This window comes from Misgurnus anguillicaudatus, chromosome 7, assembly GCF_027580225.2.
Source record: "Misgurnus anguillicaudatus chromosome 7, ASM2758022v2, whole genome shotgun sequence".
Lineage (NCBI taxonomy): Eukaryota > Metazoa > Chordata > Actinopteri > Cypriniformes > Cobitidae > Misgurnus > Misgurnus anguillicaudatus.
Genome location: NC_073343.2, coordinates 35,386,805 through 35,397,719, shown reverse-complemented (window position 1 = coordinate 35,397,719; position 10,915 = coordinate 35,386,805). Strand labels below are relative to the sequence as shown.

The 10,915-nt window shown below is 37.1% G+C and overlaps 1 protein-coding gene across 1 annotated transcript; it reads left to right on the top strand.

Moving 5' to 3' along the window:
* Positions 1 to 55: 55 nt before the first annotated feature.
* Positions 56 to 8,285, top strand: rps6kl1 (ribosomal protein S6 kinase-like 1). The gene is made up of 12 exons (XM_055172762.2): positions 56 to 185; positions 735 to 819; positions 1,099 to 1,281; positions 1,524 to 1,648; positions 1,812 to 1,904; positions 2,032 to 2,079; positions 2,598 to 2,730; positions 3,855 to 4,805; positions 5,611 to 5,700; positions 5,802 to 5,884; positions 6,006 to 6,101; positions 7,183 to 8,285. Exons 3-12 carry the CDS (start codon positions 1,146 to 1,148, stop codon positions 7,291 to 7,293), a joined length of 1,866 nt encoding a protein of 621 aa, XP_055028737.2. The 5' UTR covers positions 56 to 185; positions 735 to 819; positions 1,099 to 1,145; the 3' UTR covers positions 7,294 to 8,285.
* Positions 8,286 to 10,915: the final 2,630 nt, after the last annotated feature.

The window sequence follows — 10,915 nt, the reverse complement described above, 5'->3', positions numbered from 1 at the left end:
TAGATTTTTTTTTTTTTTAAATATGAAAATAGAAATGGGACAGTGCGCGTGCGGTGTTGTGACGTCGCCGCGTGGCATAATGATCAACCAATAGGAGCGCTTCTGGTCTCGTGTCAGGACGCTTTGCAGGAAGACAAGCGCCTGGTGCTGATGCTGCGGAGGACGCGACGCGACGCTCGCACAAGGTTTGTTTTTGTCAGAAGTTGTGTTTGTTTGTCTTGTGTTGTTTGTGTATATGAATGCGCATAATGTCATCATCATTACTATATGGGCTGAGCCGCTGAGGAAATGCTCGCGATTCTGCGGCGTGACGTCAAGAGCGACACCGCAACGCGCCCTCACGACGCTTCTTTAATTCATTTATTGAACTAATTTCATTCTTTATGTTTTGGTTCAGCAACATTGTGTGTTTTCTGATTCACATACACTTAACTACCGAGACCTTACAAATGATTACTGTGGTAAACACAGTTTACACTATTAAAGGTTCTTTGATTTTTGTTGTTGTTACTTATAATATATGTAATGTCCTTAAACAGCGTGAGAAGGTTTTGTTCAATGTTTTATTTTTGTGATGTATATAAAGTCCTCATCACAGTTTGTGTCTAAACAGCTTGAGCAGGTCTGTTAAGAGCAGATTTTTGTCATTATTTGTTCTCACTTTATTGATCTGATGTGTTGGTGGTGTTGTATTATAATCTTCATGGTTTTCTTCTTGTGATGATTTCATTCAGACTGCAAGTCCATGAGAGACGATGGTTCGATGGAAACACTGAGTGACATGGATGTGACATCATGTGACATAACTCAGGGTCAAAGGTGACTTCAAGGATAGATGATGAGCGTATACTGTAGTTTGTTTATTATTTGCCTGTTTGTCTTAATAATGATTGTTAATGTACACATTAAATTGTGTTCAGCTTGAAACTTCTTAAATATGAGATGTTGGTGACACTTAACAGTTTATCTGCTTTTTTATAGTTTTTTGAATAATCCAGTCAATAAAATGCATGACATATGAAATATACATCATTTTATTTGAGTTTCTTCTCTTTTTATTTGGAACTGAACTTAATGCAAACTAACATATATTTACAGATCCTTGATCAGGTTCCTGTGGACGTTTATCATTCTGATAGACAAATATGGCAATGCGAGATTATCTGTTAGACGCCGCTCAGCAGATCCGCATGGCTCTGGATAGAGAAGTTAATGAAGATTATGAAGCGGCGTTCAGCTACTATAAGAACGGAGTCGATCTGCTGATGAATGGAGTTCAAGGTGCTTTATATCTTAAAAATATCAAGTCATTTCATGTTTATATTTATTATTACATCCAGTATGTGATAATATAGGAAAACAATACCAAGTGCATAAATGATCCAGCAATAACATTGTACAGTATTTATGAAGTATTATGGCTTAAAACTATCCAGACAAATAAGACCTTATCTGATATGATGGATAGCAATGCTTGTTAAACTGGGATCGGTCAATCATAGCTGAGTTTTTCATGTCTCCAGTGGATCCAAACAAGGAGAGACGTGAGGCTGTGAAGCGTAAGACGACTCAATATCTGAAGAGAGCCGAGGAGATTTTCATCTCTTACCTACAGGACAACATCTCAAAGGGATCAAGTCACTTAGGAGTGAGTACAGTGTTCACAATGACATCTGTGTTTATATGATGTGTGGTTCATTTGATGAATATTTGGGATATTCAGTTTGTACTAACACACAAAATCATCAGATTCTTCTATTACTTTTGTCTGTTTGTTCTGTGAATTATCGAGGTTTGTTTTGTTGTTTCAGGGTTACAGCAGTTTAAGGTTCAGATCCATCAGACATCTGAGTTCACCGGTGGAGAATCTGGCCATGTGTAGAGTAATCGGTGTCATTGATAAAGTGAGTATAAAATATATCTGATGTATGGACGACATCACTCTTCAGTGTCTCAGCAGCTGAACGCTCTTCTTCAGAAATACAGAAGTGAAACATGAAACAGTCAAACATCTGTGTCTTTCTGTGTCAGGTGCTGATGGTTGAAAGTTTGATAAGCAGAGAGACGTTCATCGTGAAGGTACTGAAGCTTCAGTCTTTCTCAGATCTTCTGACGTTCTCAGATTGATTATTTCAGATCTGTAACAATAAAAACATGTACATGAACATTACACAATGTATATATCATAGTAAAAAGTTGTAGTGTCTTTAATTTACACTGATTCAAAGTCTCATGTAGTGTACGTAAGGAATAATTGCCGACATGCCGTTGAATTATTCGTAAAAAATAGACACCCAAGGTGGTAATGGAAAACGACGTGTAGCGGAGTGCGTTATTTTCAAATAATTCAAAGGAATGTAGTCAATTATACCATGATTACTACAGACATTGATCTGGTGGTTATTTTAAGATATTTTTTAAGAACAAGGTCAGGTGTGCATTTTACAGAAAAATAATCAACACCCGTGGAACATTTCTTAACCAATCAGAATAAAGCATTCAACAGACCCGTGGTATAATGTATGATATACTCTGGTCAGAAGAACATCATGATGATGGTACAGTAAATGAAGGATTTTACTTTGATTTTTCCACAGAGTTTAGCCAAATCCAGCTGGGAGAGTCGTGACAGATCAACCATTATTCCTCAGGGTGTCCCGTTCATGGTGAAGTTACACAAGTATTACATCAGTGAAGACTCTGTGTTTCTTCATCTAGAACATGTTCAAGGTGAGTCAGACACATTACACATCATGATCTACAAAGAAGACAATGATGACAAAAAAGATGACCATCATTTCATGTTTAAACTCTTTATGGACAAACTATAACACAGAAGATTATAGAAACATCACACAAGATTTAGAGTCAGATGTGCCCCCTTGTGTATGGTGCATCCATTCGTGCCCCCCAAAGAAAATATATGACCTAAAACATTGTAAAACTGAACATTTCAGTTAAAAAAAAACATGAAATTATACAGTTTAGTGTGGTTGGTTAGTAGCCTTATTTTTCTAAGGTTTAATTTCACAGAATTTATGATAAATTAATGTTTTTAATAAAATGTCATAAAACTGGGCCCAGTTTGAAAAGCACTGCTCAAATCTTTCCTTCACATTAAAAAATAAAACAATTTGAACTGGAATTTTACAGCATACAGTGCATTGAATATTTAACCCATTAAATGTGAATTTTATTTGTATTATTTATATGACCTGACTGCGTTTTTTTCCATAACCCTTTTCACACACAGATTATGAAAATATCCAGGATTTATCAGAGGATGTTTGATTTTAGTTCATTTACACTGCCAATGATTTTCCAGAATCTGTGCATGCGTTTACATATCATCCACACATCCACACGTCATCAATGCAACACACCGCGTCCTGACATTTTTTTACACCGGACACATTCCTGAAATATTACGGCGATATTATTAGGTTCCCTTAACGAAAGCGATCCAAGATAACAATTCCAGGATGTGTTTGCATTCACACAGAAGGCATGCTAGCAATTTTAGTTTAATTTTCTGGGATCAACAGACTGTGTGAAAAGGAGTTTATGTTTCCTTTGCGTTATGTGGTTTTGCAGCAATGCATATTATGAAACGTGCTGTAGAAATCCTTTTGAATTAAATATTTTTCTTATTATGTGTCTTACAGACAGAGGTCACTGCAATACTCTATAGGAACTGCTTATGAATGATTTATTACTACTTTAGGATCTGTCTAAAGCTTTCAGATGTGATGAATTGTGGGATGACATCATGATATGATAATACTGTGATTATTTATATTTAATGTCGTGTTTTTGAGTCTGTGATGTCACTTTCTCTCTCTCTCTCTGTGCAGGTGGAAGACTCTTTACCAGACTACATAAGGTCAGAATAAAAGCTGTCACAGAGAATCCAGACTGCTTTAATTCCAACCAACACAAGATTCACATGAAGAACAGCTACACGCTTCCTAACCTCAGCCAGAAGGATGACCTGAAGGAGAACAGCCTGAATCATCAATGTCTTCATTCCTACAGTAAAGTTTCTCAGTGTTTGTATGCGTTGAGGACACAAGAACCTCTCGTCTCTGTCGGTCAGCGTGCAACGTCTTTAACTCAGGATAACCTTCCTCTTCCCGTTCATCCCTGTGTGATCGTGGATACTCGGGATCCACTCGATGTCACTTCTGACCTTTTAGGAAACGACGTCCGCATTGAGCGGATGGACTCTAGCATAGATCTGAACGGAGCGTGGAACGATTTGGAACCGGCTCAGGATCTGAGGAACTTCACGGTTTCAGGGTCTGTTTTGGGAATTGACGTGGCAGCTCGGATCACTCCGGCTTCTTTATTTGGTGAAGGCGCACAAGTGACGCTCTGCAGCACCGTTGATGTTCTTCCACAGAGAGTGAGGATCGTTCCCAACGCTTCCCATTTACCTTCACAAAGCCACGAGCGATCTGTCCATCACACTACACCTTGTGGAAACGGACACGCTTCACAGTTTGTGGCTGAATTAAGTGTCGTTAATTCTCCAAAGCATGAAGGAATCTCTTTAGATATCACAAAGATGAACCTGGCATATAAATCACCAGAATCTCTTTTGACTGAGATGAGTCCTGATAGAGATGTTGTGGACGGTTTGAGCAGAAACTTCAGTGCCGAATCAAAGCGAGATGGATGTGGTCTTCCAGAAGAAAAGGTTCGATTGTGGGGAGCTCAGATTCTTTTGGCTTTGGAGAGTCTTCATGAACAGGGAATCATCTGTCAGGACCTGAACCCACGAAACATTCTCCTGCGTGACAACGGTACAACTCTTCATATATATCTACTATACATTGCCAAGCATTATAACAGGCACAATATTTCATTTCTTACATGAAGGCTGTAGGGAGTTTAGTCCACTCATTTGAATGGCCAATATACAAACATGAATCTCTGTTGGTTGACATTAAAAGTGTATTTGTGATAGAGGTTTGTAGCTGTAGTTTCAGTCATGTGTTATTGAATCTCTGACAGATGATGATTCTGACCATACAGGAGTTTCTTTCTTTCTATAAACAGAATGTCCTCCAGAGTTCCTCTTTCTTATTTAATGAAAGCGATTGTCATCATTTTCCACCAGCACAAAGAAAAAAATCATATTTGTTTTGATCATTTTTATCATTGTAACAACATTGTACTTAATTCAGTGTTTGTGTGTACGTCACAGTTGGTGTTATGTTGAGATTGGTCTGCTTTCCAGTGCTCTTTTACATGCATGAGGTTTACATAAGATGGAGGAAACAATCGTGTACTTTACCATGTACACAACTCTTATTAATCATCTATGACTACAATAAATACAGTTTTATATTCGACAGCAGCACCTTTACGATATTTCTATAGTCAATCCGCGGGGATTTCAATAAATCCCACACATACAGTAGTACAGTATAGATGACTTTGATTAGTTTTATAGCGCTCATATTTTTTAATCTTGACAATATAAATCACCGTCTGCTTTCGTTGTACAGAAGAAACGAGCATCATTCTGCCCAACATCATATATGAGTGATGTAGTATTTGAGTAAGTTTGAGTATTGTAGATTGATGTGAATCTTGCTCTTTTAGGTGAGGCGTGTCTGACATACTTTGGTCAGTGGACGGAGGTTCAGACTGAAATTTGCCCGACAGCAGTGGATCAGATGTACTGTGCTCCAGGTCAAAGCATTTCATATTCACATATAACACATGACATGCATTTATAATATAACACGCTACAAAATGAGAACAAATGTATTGTTTTTAATTGTTTGCAATAGAAATTGGAGGCGTGTCTAAAATCACGGAGGCGTGTGATTGGTGGAGTTTTGGAGCTGTACTGTATGAACTTCTTAGTGGATTGGTGAGTAAACTTCTTTAATCTCTCATTTACACTGAGATGAGAATGAACAACAAAGCACAATCTCTCTGTTAATGTTTTGCTGTGTATAAAAGTAAATGAGTGTGTGTTTGTGTTTGTGTAGGCTCTGTGGCGCTGTCATCCGTCAGGTATTCATCCTCACACTCCTCTTTACATCCCTGACACCCTGAGCACTGCGGCTGCGTCTCTTCTCACTGAGGTTTGTATTAGATTACATTTGTTTTCATGGCATATATATAAATATATACATCTTTTTAAACACTTGACTGAAATGTGAACTATGATGTTCATCTGAAGGTGTGTAATTAAATGCTTGAAATTACGTTTGTAGACATAAATATAGCTGTGTGCCAAAGAGATTAATTTCTGTTATTAGTCAAATAAAATTGAAATAGATGACTTAGACTGAAAATTAAAGGAAGAGGCAGCCAATAAGAGCTCAGATTAAATGTGAACTCCTATCTGAAATATTCTTTAAAAATCATCCCAAGGTGAAACTTCAAGAAGCTTTTTGATCAAATGACACGAGTACAGTACTAGACAAAGGATGACCGCACTTCAGATGATTAAATATAACAGAGTTTTGATTTATTTTGTAGGCTTTTAGTCACCAACATCATCTCACAGTTACATTTGTGGTATGCCACAGTTTCCATGACTATTATTTTTCTGTAAAATCTATAAATAAAGAACAAGTGAGTGTTTCAAAACTTTGAATATATATTGTATATATAGTGTGTATGTGTCAGGAATACTGGAGAGAACCGAAGTGAGACAATGTCGGAGAGTTAACAGTGAACGCTTTATTACATACACTAGACAAAACAATCGCCCACGTGGGGGCAAAACACATCAACAAGATACATAAACTAAGACTTAATATTAAACTTCACAAACAGCTAGGCAGATAACTGGACTAGACTTCTTGACATTTCAAGACAAATACAAAACGAACATGCACAGGACTAAGAACAAAAGGGCAGTAAATAGGAAAGACTAAACAGGATAACAAGAGTAAATCAGGTGAGGGTAATGAACTCATGATTAAATGATGAACTGGGAGAAGAAGGGGGCGGAGACAAGAGATGAGACATTGACCCAATTCACAAGGGCATGAGCCTTCACATAGAACATGGGACTGTCAGAACCCTGCCACCATGACAAGACATAAATATATAACAAGAATCTTGGGCAGGATCCTGACAGTATGATTAATGATGATTTCGCAGTGATGTGGTGTGACTGAATTGATGTTCCGGATGTTTTTTTGTCTTTTGTAGTTGCTGCAGTTTGATGCGTGTTATCGTCTGGGCTCTGGAGGAGGAGGTGTGATGGACATTAAATGTCATCCGTTCTTTAACTCCGTCCCTTGGCGTAGACTCAGCGGTTAAACCACCGGCGGTGCCTTCTGAATGTTTTCATCTCTCTCTCTCTCTCTTTGTGGATTCAAACACTTTTCACACTTAAAGAAAACCTTTGACTGTGAGATTTATTTTTCACCTGTTGAGATTCGGACAGCTGCCCTGTGAACTTGTCTCAGGTTTTCTGTGCTGATTTGATTAAAGCAGAATTCTGTGGCATGAATGTAAAGATGGTAAACTGTGGGTGAGATCACATTAGCCAAAAGACATGAGCACACAGATGAATGTGTAGATGTTTGGAAACACTGAATCCTGCTGCGTTTGATGAGATGTTAACAGTTCCTTGTTTTTCAGCTTCTCCAGATGACTAAATCTTTATATGTAATTAAGTGTGACCAAGTGTGGCTCAGTGTGAAGCACTGTTGCCTCACAGCAAGAAAGTCCTCAGTTTGAGCCGCGGCTAGGTCAGGTGGCCTTTCTGTGTGGAGTCCCCGTGTTAGTGTTTATTCCGGTTATCTCCTACAGGCCAAAAAACATGCAGGTTAGGTGAATTGGGAAAGCCAACTTGTGTGTGGATCAAATAGTGTTTGGGTTAACCAGTTCCTGATATGAATATATAGCAATAGAACAAATAAACCAACAAACTTAGTGTGACCCTTAAGATAAACAAAACACCACAGCAAGTGTTGGCTGTTTAAAGGAAACAAGGCTGAAACTTTAAAGTCTGTTTCAGTTTGTCATTTCTATTCGTAAAGCTCATCAGATGTAAGAGAATCTCTTATTGTTGTACTTGACCTCCATCTGCTGGTATAAACAGCACAATGCAGTGAAATGAAGGGAACGGCAGTAATGATTCATGCATGAAGATGCTGAGAGTTTATCAGTCTTTCATTTAAGGGCATTAAAACTTCATTTTACTGCAATATTACTGAAACCAAATGTGTTCCAAACTGAGTTTTATTTTTTAACATTGTTTATGTTTAAATGTGACTGCAATTATTAAAATCATTCATTTGTACTCATTTATTGCACAGGCTGCTGCTGAGCTGTTGTTGATTCTGTCTGTGGTTTTAAATTGAAGATGAACAGAACTGAAGAGTATATACTGAAGAGTATATACTGTAAGACCATCACATTTAGACACCATTGGGTGGTTTCTTAAACCAGGACTAGGCCTTAGTTTAATTAGGAATATAACTAGTTTTAACAAACATGCCTTACTAAAAACATTACTTGTGTGCATTTTGAGGAAAAAACAAAGGCACTTGGGTATTTTAAGATATGTCAGTGCAAGTTTGGACAGCTTTTACATTTATTTTAGTCTAGGATTAGTCTAATACCTGTCTGGGAAACCAACCCCATTAGTTGAACTTCTCAGTGTCCGGTTCATTTGAATAAGACGAGCGGAGCTGATAGACGACTTAGAATTTGAAGCTGGATGAGTTGTTGAGTTGGTTGTACTGATAAAGAGACCAAATGGGAATCTTTCAAGATCTTGACAGAGCAAATTTGTTTAAACTTTCCACTATTTCCATCAGCAATGACAAAGTAACCCGACATACCTAAAACCCATGATGTGGCGCAGCCAGGGACGTCATCGGGAGGAGGGGGTGTTAAGGGCCTATGCACTATTAAGGGCCCTCAGATATCACTTTTATTAGTAGTAACATCATGGGTGTGGTAGAGAGCCCAACCTCTTTATTCTTTCATAGGGCCCAAAATTGCTAGATTGCTAGTATATGTCCTATATACAGATTAAATATAACCACTTATCAACTAATCATCTCATCCTATTTGGTTTGTAATCATTTAAATCGTGAGAATAACAAACCAAGTGACCACAAAACCATCTTTAGTATATGACCAAACTATTAGTTCTGTCACCACATCCTGACGTTTAGCTGAAGATACGATCGACTGTAATGTTCTCCTGAAACTCGTGTGCGTGTTAAACTCAACCACACAAGAAGAAACCTTGTCTGATGTCTTCAACCTCTCAACACATCTGTGTTCACACACGTCTGTGTTCATAAAGTACTTAAAAATAAACTTGAAATACAAGAGACATCTTCAGGAATGGCCCAGATTAATCAGACACGAGAGAAGAGTTTTTCTACTGATTTCTGGACAGTTACCACAAAACATCACAGAGTTTATTCAATCTAATGCCGTTATTCACAAATGTTTTTTGTCGTCGTCACTAACAATGAATTGACTTCTATTAGTAAAAATCTATAAATTAACTTTTTTATATGATCTTGGAGTGGTTTTCCAGACAGGGATTAGACCAGTCCTAGACTTAAAAAAAATGTAAGAGCTGTCCAAACTGAAAACAACCTGCACTGACATATCTTAAAATACATCAGTAATCTTTGTTTTGCCTCAAAATGCACACAGGTAATGTTTTTAGTAATGCCTAGTCCTGGCTTAAGATAATCCCTGTCCGGAAAACCACTCCCTTGTTTTAGGCATTCAGCAGATCTTTAATGTTATAAATTGATCCAGTGTATTAGGACCAGTGTTGGGTAAGTTACACAAAGTAAGTAATGAATTACTAGTTACTAATGACATCTTCAATCATGTAATTACATTACTGTACTAATGACTCTCTTCAAAAAGTATTGAATTACTTATTAGTAAAATCCTATTTAGTAAATAATACAAAGGTAGGCTTGAAACAGCTTGATTTAAAAGTACATCAATTATTTTTTTCATGTTTTTTAAGGTCCAATTCTCACTTTTAACTACTTTTGCCTCAATATACTCCTAATTACTGCTTATTAATACTTAGTAAAGTAGTGGTTAGGTTTAATTATTGGTACAGATGTAGAGTAAGGTTTTGCAGAATAAAGCATTAATATGTGCTTTATAAGTATTAATAAACGGACAATATCTAAGTAATATTAATGCTAATTACCAACCAGTTAATAGTGAGGATTGTAAACTACACAAGTGTGTTCCCATTATTCTTATTAACTCACCAAACTATTTAAAGTGAGAAAGATACATAAAACAGCCACTATTGTATTATATCATTGATCTACAGATTTATTGTCATTAAATGACTGAGGAATCCCTTACTTCACTTTTTCAAGGAAAAAGTAAGTAAATTACAGTAACTAATTACTTACAACACTGATTAGGACATAATGTTAAGGTTCAAATATGCACATATAAGCTGTGTAATTTAATTGACGGGTCTGTTGAATTCTGTATTCTGATTGGTTGAGAAATGTTCTATGGGTATGGATTATTTGTCGATAATCGCACACCTATCTTGTCATGTGTTAAAAATAACCACCAGAGCAATGTCTGGTAACCGTGGTATAAGAGGAATAATTGACTCCAGTCCTTTGAATTATTTTAAAATAATGCACTCCGCTTTATTGCCACATTGGGTGTGCAAACTGCCTGTTGTCAATTCCTTACATAAATCATAGAAGAATGCCAACACGTCACTCACTGATTATGAACAACTGTAGATCAAATTGTGGTATCTATTAATCTGAGACACAAAATCATCTCTCTCTCTCTCTTAACATTCATTACAGTTGAGTTCATCTGAAGATGAGGTTTAACTGTAGGTTGAGATATCCACATATCTGTCTTCTGTTGTGTCTACAGGATCATACGAGTTAATGTGATCTGAATC

Coding starts and splice junctions, on each gene's coding strand:
- rps6kl1 (XM_055172762.2), top strand. CDS start 1,146: ATGGCAATGCGAGATTATCTGTTAGACGCCGCTCAGCAGATCCGCATG. Junction 2,731..3,854: donor TCATCTAGAACATGTTCAAG/GTGAGTCAGACA, acceptor CTCTCTGTGCAG/GTGGAAGACTCTTTACCAGA. Junction 5,701..5,801: donor TCAGATGTACTGTGCTCCAG/GTCAAAGCATTT, acceptor TGTTTGCAATAG/AAATTGGAGGCGTGTCTAAA.